We start from the raw sequence: 17,457 nt of genomic DNA on the forward strand, positions 1-17,457 counted from the left end.
AAAACATTAAATGTTGGGGGGAGGGCAGTAAAATGTAGTGTGGTTAGAATGAGTATAAACTTAACAGATCGTTAATTTAAAATAAAGATTATATATATATATGTATATATATGTAAATATATATGTTGTTACATATGAACATCATGGTAACTAAAAAATCAAAAACCAGTAATAGATACACAAAAAAGAAAAAGAAATCCAAATGTAACACTAAAGACAGTCATCAAATCACAAGGAAAGAGAGCAAAAGGAGAAGAAAGGAATGAAGAAGAACTATAAAAACAACAGGAAAACAATTAACAAAATAGCAACAAAGACACAGAGCAACTAATTTGGTAAAAAAAACAAGAATGATACATATGCTGCCTCCAAGAGATTCACTTCAGATCTAAAGACATACACACCGAAAGTGAGGAAACAAAAAATTGTATTTGATGCAACACAATACACCACATAAAAAAAACTGAAGAGTATAAATCATATGATCATCTCCATAAATGCAGAAAAGGCTTTAGACAAAATTCAAGACCCATTTAAAACAAAAACTCAACAAAGTGGGTATACAGAGAACATACACCAATATAATACAGCCATACATGAAAAACTCACAGCCAACATTATACTCAACAGTGAAAAGCTGAAAGCATTTCCTCTAAGATCAGGAATAAAAAGGATGCCCACTCTCACCATCTGTGTTTAGCCACAGCAAACAGAGAAGAAAAAGACCAAAAAAAGACTGCAAATTAAAAAGAAGTAAAACTGTCACTGTTTGCAGATGACATGATACTATACATATCAAATCCTAAAGATGCTACAAAAAACTACTATAACAAATAAATGAATTCAGTAAAGTTGCAGGATAAAAGATTAATATACAGAAATCTATTGTTTTTCTATACATTAATAATAAATTATCAGAAAAAGCAAGAAATCAAATTCCATATAAGATTGCATCAAAACGAAGAAAATACCTAGAAATAAACTTAATTATGTGAAAGACCTATACTCTGAAAACTATAAGACACTAATGAAGGGAACTGATGATACAAAGAAATGGAGAGATATACTGTGTTCATGGATTGGAAGAAATAACATGGTTAAAATGTCCATATTACTCAAAGCAATCTACAAGTTTAATGCAACCCATATTAAAATAACCATGATATTTTTCACAGAATAAAAGACCCTGAATAGCTAAAGCAATCTTGAGAAAAAAAGAACAAAACTGTAGGTATCATGCTCCCTGAGTTCAGTTGATACTACAAAGCTACAGTAAAATCACAACAGTATGGTACTGGCACAAAAACAGATACAGAGATCAATGAAGTAGAATAGAAAGCCCAGGAATAAACCCATGAACCTATGGTCGATTAATCTATGGCAAAGGAGGCAAGAATATACAAAGGAAAAGACAGTCTCCTCAATAAGGGGTGCTGGGAAAACTGAAGAGCTACATGTAAAAGAATGAAATTAGAACAGTTTCTCACACCATATGCAAAAATTAACTCATAAAACTCCTAGAAGAACACTATAGGCAGAACACTGTGACAAAAATTATGGTGGTATGTTTTCGGATCAGTCTCCTAAGGCAAAAGAAACAAAGGCAAAAATAAACAAATGGAACCTAATTAAACTTAAAAGCTTTTGCATAGCAAAAGACACCATCCACAAAATGAAAAGACAACCTACTGAATGGGAGAAAATATTTGCAAATCATATGACCAATAAGGGGTTAACATCCAAAATATATAAACAGCTCATAAAATTCAATATCAAAAAAACAACCCAATTGAAAAATGGGCAGAAAACCAGAATAGACATTTTTCCAAGGAAGATATACAGATGGCTAATAGGCACATGAAAAGTTGCTCAACATTTCTAATCATCAGAGAAATGCAAATCAAAGCCATAAAGATACCACCTCACATCTGTGAGAATGGCTATCATCAAAAAGTCTATAAATAACAAATGTTGACAAGGATGTGGAGAAAAGGAAACCCTGTACACTGCTGTTGGGAATGTAAATTGGAAGTCACTACAGAAGACAGTATGGAGGTTCCTCAAAAAACTAAATATAGAACTATCATACGATCCAGCAGTTCCCCTCCCAGGTATATATCCGAAGAAAATGAAAACAATAATTGAAAAGACACATCACCCCAATGTTCACAGCAGTTATTATTTACAATAGCCATGATATGGAAGCAACCTAAGTGTCCATCAACAGATGAATAGATAAAGAAGATGTAATATATATATATATATATATATATATATACATATATATATATATATATATATACATACACACACACACACTCACACACACAATGGAATGTTACTCAGCCATAGTAAAAGAATGAATTCTGCCAATTGTAACAATGTGGATGGATTTAAGAGGTATAATGCTTAGTGAAATAAGTCAGACAAAGAAATACAAATACTGTATGTTGTCACTTATATGTGGACTCTAAAAAAAATAAAATAAGCAAATGAATAAAATAAAACAAATACAGAGAACAAGCTAGTGGTTACCAGTGGAGAGAGGGGTGGGGGAGCGGAAAATAGGGATAGGGGTTTAAGAGATACAAACTTCTATGTATAAAATAAATAAGCAACAAGGCTATATTGTACAGCACAGGGACATATAGCCATTATTTTGTAATAATTTTAAAAGGAGTATAATCTATATAAATACTGAATTACTATGTTATAAACCTGAAACTAACATAATATTGTAAATCAACTATATTTCAATTAAAAAATAACAAATAAATAAAATAAAAAGAAAAGGAAGCCAACTCTTGCCACTTGTATTTAGCCACAGAAATCAGACAAGTAAAAGAAATAAAAGGAATCTAAACTGGAAAGGAAGAATTAAAACTCACTGTTTGCAGATGACATGATACTATATATAGAAAGTCCTCAAGATGCTACCAAAAATACTATTAGAACTAATAAATGAATTCAGTAAAGTTGCAGGTTACAAAATACACAGAAATGTGGCATTTTTATACACTAATAACAATCAGAAAGAAAAAATTAAGAAAACAGTCTCATTTACAGTTGCATCAAAAAGAACAAAATACCTATAAATAAATCTTACCAAGGAGGTAAACAAGTTGTACTCTGAAAAATATAAGACATCGATGAAAGAAAATGAAGATGACAAAAATAAATGGAAAGAAATTCTGTGTTCATAGTCTGGAAGAAGTAATATCGTTTAAAATGACCATACTACCCAAGGCAACCTGGAGATTCAATGCAATCCCTATCAAAATACCAATGGCATATATCACAGAACTAGAACAAATAATTCTAAAATTTGTATAAAAATACAAAAGACCCTGAACAGACAAAACAATCTTGAGAAAGAAGAACAAAGTTGGAGGTATCACACTTCCTGATTACCAATTATACTACAAAGCTACAGTAATCAAAACAGAATGGTACTGGCATTAAAAACAGAGACATAGATCAATGAAACAGAATAGAGAGCCCAGAAATAAACCCATGCTTACATGTTCAATTAATCTACAACAAAAGAAGCAAGAATATACAAAAGGGAAAAGATAGCCTCTTCAATAAATGGTGCTGGGAAAACTGGACAGGTACATGCAAAAGAATCAATCTAGACTACTTTCTCACACCATATTAAAAAAAACTCAAAATGGATTAAAGATTGAAATATAAGACCTGAAACCAGAAAACTTCTAGAGAAAACTATAGGTAGTACACTCTTTGAAATTGATCTTAGTAACATTTTTTTGCATATGTCTCCTTAAGTAAGGGAAACAGAAGCAAAAATAAATAAATGGGATTACGTCAAACTAAAAAGCTTTCACGTAGTGAAAGAAATCATCAACAAAATGAAAAGGCAGCCTACTGAATGGGAGAAAATACTTGCAAATGATAGATAAGGGGTTAATATCCAAAATATACAAAAGAAGTCATATAAGTCAAGACCAAAAAAACAACTGATTAAAAAATGGGCAGAGGACCAAACAGAAATTTTTCCAAAGAAGATATACAGATGGCCAACAGACACATGAAAAGATGCTCAATATCACTAACAATGAAGGAAGTGCAAATCAAAACCACAATGAGATGCCACCTCATACCTGTCAGAATGGCTATCATCAAAAAAACAAATAACAAGTGTTGGTGAGGATGTGGACAAGAGGTGACCCTGCTACACTGTTGGTGGGAATATAAATTGGTGCAGGCACTATGGAACACAGTGTGGAACTTCCTCAAAAAATTAAAAATAAAACTGCCATATGATCCAGCAATTTCACTTCTGAGTATTTACCTTAAAAAAACAAAACACTAATTCAAAAAGATATATGCATATCAATGTTCATTGCAGCATTATTCACAATAGCCAAGATACAGAAGAAACCTAAGTGTTCTTCAATAGACGAATGGATAAAGGAGATATGGTATATATGTATGTGTGTATATATATGTGTGTGTGTGTATATATACATATATATATGTACCATATATACAATGAAATATAACTCAGCCATAATGAAAACGAAATCTTGGCATTTGCAACACTATGGATTGAAATGCTAAGTGAAATAAGTTAGACAGAGAAAGATAAATACCATATCATCTCACATATACGTGAAATCAAAAAAACAAAACAAATGAACAAACATAATGAAACAAAAACAGACTCATAGATACAGAGAACAAATGGGTTGTTGGCAGAGGGGACTGTTTGGGGATGGAGGTGTGAAATAGGTGAAGGGGATGAAAAGGTATTAAAACTACAGTTACAAAATAAATAAGTCATGGGGGTGCAATATACAGCATAAGGAATATGGTCAGTAATACTGTAATAACTTTGTATGGGGACTGATGGTTACTAGACTTTTCATGGTGATCATTTCATAATGTATGCAAATGTCAAATCATTACATAGTACACCTGAAATTAACATAATATTGTATATCAACTATATTAAGCAAAACAAACAAAAAACAGTACTGATTCATTAGATGTAACAATTTTACTATACTAATGTTAAGATGGAAATAATAGAGGAAACTGGGCACAGGGTATATGGAACTCTGTACTGCCTTATAATTTTTCTGTAAATATAAAACTGTTCTAAAAATCAAAGTACTTTTTTTTTTGTAAGTAAAGGATAGTGTTAAGACAAGAAGGGGAGAAATAACTTCTATTTTTAAAAAAGAGGGAGGAGGCAGGGACAATTTATGATCAGAAACTTACATAACTGACTCTAATGAGTACTCACATAGCTTCATTAATACATTTGGATTTATGACATTAACTTTAAGTATTAGAAATTCAAGCTGAGTGAGAATTGGTGAACTGCTTTAGAATACTGTTAATTACTACTGCCTAACGCAAAGTAATTCCTTAGAAACTCATAATCATATATAATTAACTTAGGTAACGACTAAAAGGAATAATTTCTTACTGTTTATTCAGATTAATAAAATAACCTATTAGCTATAATAGATGGGATAAGCAGTCAGATATTGTAGCAAACAGATGAAATTCCTTCAAACCAATATTTCAAACATTTCTATATTAAAATATTCACAGATGAAAGGCTGAAGCTAGATAGCAGTTTTTAAAACTAAGATAGCATAATAAAGCACAGACCAAGAAAGGAGATTCAAATGGTATTAAAATGAAACCAGAATGAAACAACTAGTCCAAGAGGGAAGAAACAGATCAGCCTATGCTCAGTAAGTTAAAGGCAAAAGAAGATTTAATACCTTTAGAAATCTCTAATTGGAAAATGTGGATTACCTCACAGCAGAAGAGGAGAATTGAGAAGAACAGGAAAAGGAATGTATGAAATATAAATATATGAGTTGAAGAAATAGAAAATGTCTCTTTACTGGCCAACAGTTTCCTTTCACTAGTTAATTGAGAAATGCCTACTTTGGGACACCGCCTATAAAGCAGGAGGCTAACAAAAGGTTTGTACACTTCACACCTCTGGGCCTGCCCTGGACCTGGCCTGTCTGCAGTGCATTAGGGAAAATGAAGTCATTGAGAAAAACCCAAACTTCTTGTAAAGAATTATCGAAAACTTTGTGTTACTTTATGTTTAATTTATTCTTACATTTTTTAAAGGTAGGGACTAGACTAAAGGGGAAGGAAATATTTATATATAATGTCATAATTAAGAAAATGCAAATGTTTATGTAACAATCTAGAAAAGAACATGGAAAAATTAATACAAGTAAGTGATTAAGGTGGGGTTTTTGATTGATTAAATTTTGAATGGAATTTTTTACTTTTACTTTTTGATAAAGTCTAGAGGAAAAGAAAGAAAAAGAAAAGGAAGGGTAAGGAAATAAAGAAACCAAAATCCAAACTGATAAATTGACTGTCTTAATGACCTAAAGATATTAAAGACTAGAATTGGAATGGAAAAGTCAATGCCAGTTCTTTGGCTACACAGGTGCTTGTGTGTGTGTGTAAGTATGTACATACAACAAACAAATTAATTAATATGTATATGTATATTCCCCAAACTATTAGTTCCTGAAACTAGCATTCATTAAAATTCCTCTCCTACCACTTTTTCACACTCACTCCACTCCAGCTACACTGATCTTTTTTCTGTTCCATAAATGCCTGCCTTATTTCCTCCTCAAGGCTTTTCACTCACTGATACCTCTTTCTGAAACATTATTCATTCATAGCTTCATGTTGCTTGCTTCTTCTCATCTTTCATACCTTTACTAAAATACCTCCTCAGAGAAGCCTTCTAGACCACCTTCTCAAAAAATACTCTCCCATTATTTTATCACATTTCCTCTCTATATCTGCTTCATAACAACACTTTCTTAAATCAGGGCAATCATTACATTTTTTATTCTCTGCTCTATTTCACTAGAATACAAGCTCCACAAATATATCTGATTTTCTACTTTTCCCCAGTGACTACTTAGGTTCTGGCATACATCAGGTACACAATAATTATTTACTTAATATAAGAATTAAACTGCCAAATACTGAAATAAGTGACTATTAAATAAGTGATTATTAACATTTATTGAAAGAAGTGACTATAAACATACATGCTTGGTATATAATGGGATACATGTGTGGTATACAATGATGAGTAAAAGTTATCTATGCCCTCAGAGCACTTACAGACTACTGGGGGAGACACTCAACAAGTAAAACAAAATACAGTTGACCCTTGAACAACATGGGTTTGAACTGCATGGGTGTAATTATACATGGACCTTTTTCAATAAATACTGTGGTACTATATGATCCGGGGTTGGTTGAATCCACAGAGGTGGAATTGCAGATGGAGGGGTGACTATGGGACTTGAGCATCTGTGGATTTTGGTATAGAGAGACTGCTGGAACCAATCCCCCGTGGATACCAAGCAACAACTGTACAATAAACTTCTCCAAATTATGAGATATTCTATAAAGAAACAAAAAGGTTCTATGAGAAAGTAAGGGAAGAAGCAGAAGCTACTTTAGACTAAGTAGCTCTGAAGTGATTTTAATACTGAGAATCAAGTGCCAATCATGAAAATAAGATCACATAGATGGTAAATGGCAGAGCAAGAATCTGAATCCAGGTGGTCTGGTTCCAAAGTCTAGGGCCTGAGCACTACTCAGTGTTGCCTCTCTATAGAGAAGAATTGCACAAAATGGGAGCTTCGTATCATTTAAATATTTATACTCGCTCTAAAGAAGATTCTAAGAATCATGGGAACTTAGAAAAGAAAATATTTGAAACAGAATGAGACAAGACAGATTTCTTAGAATCTTATAAGAATATGAAGAAAGAGGCAAATTTACATATACTACTGAATCGTTTCCTTAGGGCAATAAACGTTATATTTCTTACCTTAACACCTATTGCAACAATAAGGTGCTTGGGAAATTGAGAGCTGTCAAAACAATACAGACATTTTTCCATTAGTGCAGCAAGACTCCGGTGCTCAGCAATAGCTTTTTTCCTCTGATTCTCCTCCTCTTCACCAAAACATTCTCTCTCAGCTGCTCTAGAGACAAACATGTCATCCAGAGTGTAATAGTCTCCATCTGTTTTTCCCATAAACTGAAAAAACAAAATAATAGTAGTGGGGAGAAGGTAGTAGTTAATTCAGTTTATTGTACTGTGGCATACTGAAGTCATATCTGTAAGTCCTGTGATAAAATTCTTACATTAAAAGAAAAAAGAAAACATGATTAAAATTTAAGCTTGACCTGCAAGGATCAATTTATTATCATCATCACAGCTAAAGTTTACTGAGTATTTACCATGTGCAGTTCTATGCAATTTGATTGTTTTATACTCCTATGATGAGGGAACCATTATCATTTCTATTTAATAGATGAGGAACTTGAACCACAGAGAGGTTAAGAACAACCTTCACTTTAAAATTAGCATACACTCTATTAAACTTAACAGCCAATTTGCTAATATGTATATTGAGAGCATTGAGAGCAATGTTCCCCTTTCTCTTTTAAAAATAATTTTCTTTTTTATTTGTTTTTATTGAGGTAACAATGATTTATAAAACTATGTAAGTTTCATGTGTACAAAACCAAATTCTTTAATAAGTCTTTTCTAACACCCTCTTACTGAGATACTGAGCAATTCAACACAGTGTGCATTCTGCCTTGCTGCAGTAAGTAATAAACCCAACTTGTTTAATTTAACTCTGTGTGCCCCTGGTGGTCTTTGGCTAACAACCACTGACAGTATCAAGAAATACTGTTAATTTGGGTGTGTGTGATAATGGTGTTGTGATAATGCTAAAAACTTCTGTTAAAAGTTTATTTATTTATTTATCTTATTGAAGTGTGGTTGGTTTGCAATGTTGTGTTGGTTTTGGGTGTGCAGCAGGGTGATTCAGTTATATATATGTGTATATAAATATGTATGTGTATGTGTATGTGTGTGCGTGTGTTCTTTTTCAGATTCTTTTCCATTATAGGTTATTGCAGGATGTTGAGTGTAGTTCCCTGTGCTAATCAGTAGGTCCTTGTTTGTCTGTTTTGTATATAGTAGTGTGTATCTGTTAAACCCAAACTCCTAATTTATTTAAATTAGGAATTAAAAGTTTATTTTTATTAAAAAAATAAATCCCAGAACCTCATCTATGAAAAAAAATAAAAATAAAAAAAATAAAATTAGCATACACTCCACATAGAACATAAAGCATTTTTCAACTGTATCTCAAGGCACCTTCTCTATACCTCCCCCAACATAAACTGTAGCCAGGGTGATGTTTTTAAAACAAAAATTTTATTTACTTTTTTTCTTTATGTCCCTACTTAAAATCCTCAAAGAGCTCTACATTGTGAACAGGATCAAGTTCAAACTGTTGTTTGGCCTACTAAGTCACAGACACAGAACGGTATAATGGTTAAGAGCTTGGGTTCTATAGTCAGAATAACCATGGTAAAATTCTATCTCCTGTCTGTATAATCTTGGGCAGTTATTTAATCTCTCTGCACTCTCTCTATGTTTTATTTCCTTATTTTACAATGGCTATAACAATATTATCCATCTAACAGGGTTATCTTTCTTAATCCTTACAACACATGCCTGGCACACAATAAGGACTCATAAATGTGAGTCACCTCAGTCACATGTGATCACATCCCTACTCAAACTCTACACTTTGCCACTCTATTTTAGTCCCCAAAAGTACTGTTACCTTCAGGCTTTGCACATATTGCTCTCCGACCAATTCTGCCCTCAATTTTGCCATTCCTACCCCTACTCATTTTTTAATCTGAGGTTTAGATTTAGTTGTCACCTGCATGAAACAACTTTTCTAGATTGTCCAAGCTCCTTCAGTACTATACTCACATCAGTTTCATGAGGAGCACACTGTATCAAAACAGCTCATTAACTTATGTTTTTCTTCCATTAGACTAAGTTCTACTTAGTCTACTAAATACCAAAAAGAAAATGGCTTTTTGGATCTTACCAGATATTTAAATAGATATGAAGAAAGCCAGAGTGCCTGTACTCCTGTCAGAGAAAGTAGATGTCAAAGTAAAGAATATTATGAAGGATAAAGAAGGTCATTTCATAATAATAAAAGACTTATACCATCAAGAGGACAAAACAATCTTAAAGTTTATGCACCTAATAATAGTTTCAAAATATATGAAGCAAGAACTTGACAGAACTGTAGGAGAAATAGACAAGCCCACAACTGTAGTCAGAAATTTAAATGCCACTCTCTCTATAATTGATAAAACAAATAGAAAATCAATAGGCACATAGAAGACTTGAACAAACTATCAACCAATTTGACATAACCAACATTGACAGAAATTGTATCCAACATCAGCAGAATAAACATTCTTCTCAAGTGCACAGAGAGCATTTACCAAGACAGACAGCATTCTCAGACTTAAACTCTCAATAAATTTAAAAGGATTCAAGTAACATAGAGTATGTGCAATGAAAACAATGGAATTAGACTAGAAATTCCAACAGAAAGATATATGGAAAATAGTCAAGTATGCGAAAATTAAATAGTGTACTTCCAAATAACCCACGGATCATCAGAGAAATAAAAAATAAAATTAGAAAGTTTTTTGAACTACAATAAAACAAAAACAGGACATGTGAGAATTTGTGGTGTACTGTGAAACCAGTACCTAGAGGGACAATTACAGAACTAAGCACTTATATTAGAAAACAAGAGAGGCCTTAAATCAATGATGTCATCTTCCAACTTAAAAAACTAGAAAAAGAAGAGAAGTAAACCTAAATGTAAACAGAAGAAAATTTCTAAAATGTCATTATTGATAGAATTAGGTAAAAAGATTATTATCAGTAAGGTATTTCTCAGAGCACATTAGCTTCAGGAATTAATTTTATCTTCTACTTTTTCTCTTTATTAATCCTTGATTATCTCTCTATTCTTTCAGGTTTGTCTATTTATATGTAGTCTCCTGACTTACAAATTATTATTTTAACTTCAGACCTTTATCTCAACCATAATATATCAAATTTTGAAAAATGTCCAAACTGGTCACTAAAATTTTCATGAAAATAGTGACTAACTATATGCTAGATATTAATAGAAACTTTAAGTATCCTCTCAGCCAAATACCTCTACAACATAGGAATTGTCATTCTCACTTGACATTAAAAAACTGAGGCTAAGAGAGACTAAATAACTTAATCAAAATCACATAATTATTAAGAGACAGAGCCAGGAATCAAACACAGTTTGATTGTAAAGCTGAGAGTGCCCGGCATATAGTGAGCCTCTCTCACTTAAGAAACCCATCTTTAAAACATAGAAAGGGAATATTGTGAATATAGTCTATGAAGCAGAATAAAGAATTAGAAGAAACCTTAAATTTCATCCAGAATAAACATACCCAATCAAGTTAGGGTACTTATTAAAAGAGAATACAGATATCTGATGGGTATTTGTCTTTTCTAAAATACATTAGTGAGCAGAATATGTACTTCTACATGTAACTTTACTTTCATATGATATATTGTTAAAAATATTGTTATTAAAAATCAGTTCATAACTTGTCAGGGAATATATTCAATTCAAATAAAATCAGTTGAAGAAGATAGTATTTCTATTTTTTAAATCTATGTTCCATGAATGCTGCTGAACTTCTCTGATCTATTCATAGTTTTTGACTTAAATAGGGGACAGTCTTGCAAATTAAGTCTGAATGATTCTTCAACACAACTGAAATACGATACACATCTATCCCAGAACAATAATTCCCTCCTCTTACATCCTCTAATTATTTGCATTTTCCCATTATCTTCTCTTTGGGGTTTGACACAAAATGTTTTTACCTTTATCAGTCATGTACACATCTATGACCTTACCCCCAACCAAAAATTTTTAATGGACAGACTGTTAACAGATAGCGGAGAATATAAGACCAAGAAGGGGAAAAGTGAAAATATTTGCTGGAGGAAAGGAGGTGAAGAAAACAAGAGGGGCATGAAAATATGCCTCTTTTTCATTTAGATAGAGTCCTAAAGAAAATTGATGAGATGGTACAAGATCAAGATAGTATGTCATAAATTTTAGAACTTTGAGAATCTCTTTTCTAAATAAATAGGAAAAATGTGATAAAATAGTTATAACATTAAAATGAATAAGATAAAAGAAAGAGGAGTAGATGTCAATACTACCCAAAGTGATCTACAATGCATGCAACATCTATCAAAATCTCAATGATGTTTTTTGCAGAAATAGAAAAATCCATCTTAAAATTCATATGGAATCTCAAGGGACTACAAATAAACTATCTTTAAAAAGAACAAAGTTGGAGGTCTCACACGTCCTGATTTTAAAACGTACTAGAAATCTACAATAATCAAAATAATGTGATACTGGCATAAAGAAAGATATACAGACCAATGGAATAGAATGGAGATCCCAGAAATAAACAAACTCATATATGGTCAAATGATTTTCAGTAAGGGTGCCAAGACCACTGAATAGGGAAATGACAGTCTTTTAAACAAACGGTGTTGGGAAAACTGGATATTCACATGCAAAAAAAGATGAAGTTGGACCCTTACCTCACACCATATAAAAAAATTAACTCAAAATGCATCACAGACCTAACTTAAAAGCTAAAACTTTAAAACTCTTAGAAGAAATCATAGGGGAAAAGCTTCATGACATTGAATTTGGCAATGATTTCTTGGCTATGACAACAAAAGCACAAGCAATAAAGAAAAAATAGATAAGTTGGATTTCATCAAACTTAAAACTTTTGTGAAGCAAAGGACACTCTCAACAGAGTGATAAGGCAGCCCACAGAATGGGAGAAAATATTTGTAAATCACTTATTTGATAAGGGACTTACAACCAGAATACATAAAGAACTCCTACAACTCAACAACAAAAAACAAGCAACCTGATTTTAAAATGGGCGAAGGATCTAAACAGACATTTCTCCAAGGAAGATATACAAATGGCCAATAAATACAGGGAAATGTAAATGAAAACTACAATGAAGTTACCACTTGATGCTCACTAGAATCAAATAGTCAGATAATAACAAGTGTTGTCAAGGATGTGGAGAAACTGATACCCTCAAACACTGCTGGTGGGAGTGTAAAGTCATGGCGCTGCTTTGGAAAACAGTCTGGTAGTTCCTCAAACAATTCAATATAGATTAATTAATAAATAATTAAACATATGGGCTACCATATGACCTAACAATTCCACTTCCAGGTATATACCCAGGAGAAATGAAAACATATGCCTAACAAAAACTTGTATATGAATCTTTACAGCAGCATTATTCATAACAGTCAAAACTTGTACACAATCCAAATGCCCATGAATTGATGAGCAGATCAACAAAACATATAAAATCTGTACAATAGAGTGAGTATATTTGGCTATAAAAAAGAAATGAAATACTGATACTCCCTACAATGCAGATGAACTCTGAAAACAAGCTAAGTGAAAGAAGTCAGTCACAAAAAATCACTATCATATACATGAAATGTCCAGATCAGCAAAATCTATACAGACAGAAAATAGACTCATGGCTGCTTAAGGCTGGGGATGGAGGAGGACTAAGAGGGTTAAGGGGTGACAGCTAAAGGTTACAGGGTTTATTCTTGAGGTGATAAAAATGTTGTAAAATTGACTGATGGTGATAGTTACATATATTCGTGAAGATACTAAAAACCATTGAATTGTACACTTTAAATGGGTGAATTTGTATGGCATGTGAATCATATCTCAATAAACCTGTGTTTTAAAAAAATTAACTGCACCCAAATAGAGGTCTGGCCTTTGTCTTCTGTCTCTGGAAGGTAATCTTTAAGCACTTGCAATGTCCTGCCTAAAAGAGTGGTTTTGTTTATCTGAGGGTCTTGGGCCACACGAGCCATCTATGTTAACAATGTGATTTATGCTGGGAACTTTGGGCCACACAGTATCAGCTCCACCTCAGGAAAGGCTGGAAACTGTCATCTTCACAGGAAATCAACTATGTCTATGTGACCAAATCCTAACAAAAACTGCACACCAATGCTTGGGGGAGCTTCCCTAGTTGGCAATACCCTGTGTATTTCACACATTATTGCTGGGAGAAGTTAGTGCTGTCCATGACTCACTGGGAAAGGGGACAAATGGAAGCTTCATGCTTGAAATTCTCCTGGATTCAGCTCCATGAGCCGCTTCCCTTGACTAATTTTCCATCTGTATTCTTTCACTGTAATAAACCTTAACTGTTCATTTAACAGCTTTTAGGGAATTCTGTGAGTCCTTGTAGTAAAGTATCAAAGCTGAAGGTGGGCTTGGGGATCCCTGAACTTGTAGCTGGTGTCAAAAGTGAGGATGGTCTTAGGGACTCTCACATTGAGGAGATACAATAAACACAGTGCACAAACACTGATCAGATCCTGAATCTCAAAAAAAAAAAAAAAGCTTTAAAAATTTAAATATAGGTTCATCTATATCAACATTTAAAAAAATAAATACATGGTTCTGCATGATACACAGGCACCACCCAAAGTGGACAGCTGCAGCGCTACAGTCCCACTCTGGAATGGCCATAAAGGGAAATTATCTCAGTAAGAAGAACTTTGAGCAGTGAGTTCACTTTGCCTGGAAAGAGAGATGGCCATAGATACAGGTCTACACTGATTCAAGTACTATGGCAAATGGTTTGGCTGGATGGCCAGGGGACCTGGATAGAACACAAGTAGAGATTACCAACAAGGAAGTCTGGGGAAGAGGTATATGGACAGACCTCTCCAAATGAATATGGAGTACAAAGATATTTGTGACTCATGTGAAAATATTTATGTCACTAGCCACTCCTACCATTGTTCCAATGAGCTTGTGAACAAAGTGGCCATGCAGGTATGGAAACTATTCAAGGGCTCAGCAACATCAAAGCTGATCTGGCTATAGCCACTGCTGAATACCCAATCTGCCAACAGAGATCAACACTGAGCCTCTGATACGAGCACCAGTCCTTTGGGAGATAACACTGAGCCTCTGATACATATGAGCACCACTCCTTTGGGGGATCAGGCAGCTATCTGGTGGCAAGTTGGGTACATTGGACTGCTTCCATCATGGAAGGAGCAGCACTTTGTTCTTACTGGAATAGACACTTACTCTGGACATTGACTTGCCTCCACTGCATACAGTGATTCTGCCAAAACTACCATCTCTGGACTTGTATCATTGTGGTATCACACATATGCTTCTGACCAAGGAAATAATTTCACAGCAGATGAAATGTGTCTATGCCCATTGCAGTCACCATGCAACAATGATGACTACCAAGCAGCACTGCACACTAATTCACCATGTTCCCCACCATCTGAAGTAGCTGGCTGGATAGAACAGTGAACTGGCCTTTTTAAGATTTAATTACAAGTGCTGGATAGGTGATGTCTTGTAAACTAAGGCTATGTCTCCCCGAATGAAGTAAGCGCTCTAAATCAGCACCCAAACTATTATGGTATCTTTCCCACAGCCAGAATTCACAGGTATGGGAACCTAGGGGGAAAAAAATAGGAGTGACCTATCTCACTACTGCCCCTTTTGATACACTAGCAAAATTTCTGCTTCCCAACTCTGTGATCTTAGGCTCTACTAGTCTAGAGGTCTTAGTTCTAAAGAGAGGAATACATCTATCAAGGGACACAATGATTCACTGAACTTGAAGTTCTGACAGCCACCTGGCCACTCTGGCTCCTCATTCCACTGAATCAAAAGGCAAAGAGGGGAGCTACTGTACTTTCTAGAGTGACTGATTCTGACTATAAAGGGAAAATTGGGCTGGTACAATGGAGGTAAGAGGAAGTATAGCTTGAATATAGGTTACCTTTTAGGGCACCTCTTGGTATTCTCACGGCCTATGATTAAAGTCAATGATAAAATACAACTCAGTTAAGGCAGGATGGCTAATAAATGGCCCAGATCTTCTGAATGAAGGATTGGATCACCCCACAAGGCAAGGGGCCATAACCAGCTAAGATGCTGCTGAGGACAAAAGGAATACAGAATGGGTAGTAGAGGAAAGCAGGTATAAATACTAGATGAAACTCCATAACCAGTTTCAGAAATTAATATTGTAATAGTTATGATATCCTTTCAATATTTTGATATGAATTTATATGTGTGAATATACACCTAAATATTAACAAAAATTCTTTCTTTTCTTCCCCTTTCTCATCCCCTTACCATCTAACATAATAGTAGCTTTGCACTCTATTCCGGGGAAAGAGCCTGTTTTTGGTTGTATGTAGGACAGTTCTATCATTTGGACAGAAGCATGATTTTGTTTTCTTTATTTGGAGATTAAATATAGTTTAAAGAGAGGAGCCAAGGTAACATACTTGTGGTCACTGGGTCAATTTGACTAGTCTGACAGACACTTACCAAAATTCCCTTTTCAGTGTATTTCTGGTTACGATGGGTAACAAGAGATTTTTATAGAAGACCTGAAGAGTAGAAATAAAGCAGCAGCCATTTTATAGCTTGCATACATTGTCACTTAACTGCTGGTTCACCTCCTTATACAAGGCAGCATCTGACTCTGCAACTGCCCCACCTTTCCCACCATCCTCCTTCAGCTTCTCTGACTTCTAGGCCAGATGTGTGTATTTAGCTCCTAGCCTAATCTACAGAATATCCACACCACCAAGGTCAGAGGCAACATAAACTGACATGTATATCTGTCCATCCTCGAGAATTCCAGCTCATGCCTGTGGGTTCTAGCTTGTTCTTGCTCTTAAGTCTCCCCCGCTTTACATTCATTTTTCCTTTCCAAGAGCCTGCCCTCTGGACTTAAAGCTCCAAATTCAGATGCAACCACAACAGCCTTAAAAAGATTGCTTAACCAGCTTCCACAATGGCGTAAGGTCAAATCCCTGTAAAGAAACCTATGTCTGTATGTCTTTTAATAGTTCTGTTTCTCTGATAAGTGACTGATAAAGATATAACCCTCTATACAATAACAAACTGCTTCTGTTCAGAGGCTCTGCTTGTATAACATTTTTTCAAGAACATTCCAAGAATAATATTATTCTAAATATCATTAACCATAATGTAAGTGAAATTCAGACATTTCAAATGCCAACTGTATAATATAATGGGAGAAAATTAATATAATAATAAAATAAAACCACTTCTGCTTCAGTCCACTTTCCTTAAAAACCAAATATAATTATACTATTTGAGTATAGTCTAATCTGAATGTAGTCAATCATCTCCCTTTTCTGGTCCTCTGCAATGCTTGCCATGGTATTATAGAAAAGTTATTATATTTTATAAATGGTTCCATTATAAGCTCATAAGCTGACTGCCACTTCAACATAATAAGAAAAACCTCCCATTTTCCACAGTGGCAATTTTAGATGATCACCATCAAACCCTGGACACTCCATCAACTCCTCTCTCACTTTCAGTAGATGACCTCAAAGAAAAAATTAAA

At 34.1% G+C, this 17,457-nt stretch overlaps 1 protein-coding gene across 2 annotated transcripts in view; it reads right to left on the reverse strand.

The window, feature by feature from the left end:
- Positions 1–17,457, reverse strand: part of CWF19L2 (CWF19 like cell cycle control factor 2) — a 193,614-nt gene that overhangs the window by 31,992 nt on the left and 144,165 nt on the right. For both annotated transcript variants that reach the window (XM_082409913.1, XM_082409912.1), the window contains exon 13: positions 7,871–8,083. In XM_082409913.1, the coding sequence (XP_082266039.1) occupies positions 7,871–8,083 (213 nt within the window). The remainder of the gene's footprint in view (positions 1–7,870; positions 8,084–17,457) is intronic.

The sequence above is a fragment of the Balaenoptera physalus genome (genome assembly GCF_965194825.1).
Source record: "Balaenoptera physalus genome assembly, chromosome: 10".
In the NCBI taxonomy this organism is placed as follows: Eukaryota; Metazoa; Chordata; class Mammalia; order Artiodactyla; family Balaenopteridae; genus Balaenoptera; species Balaenoptera physalus.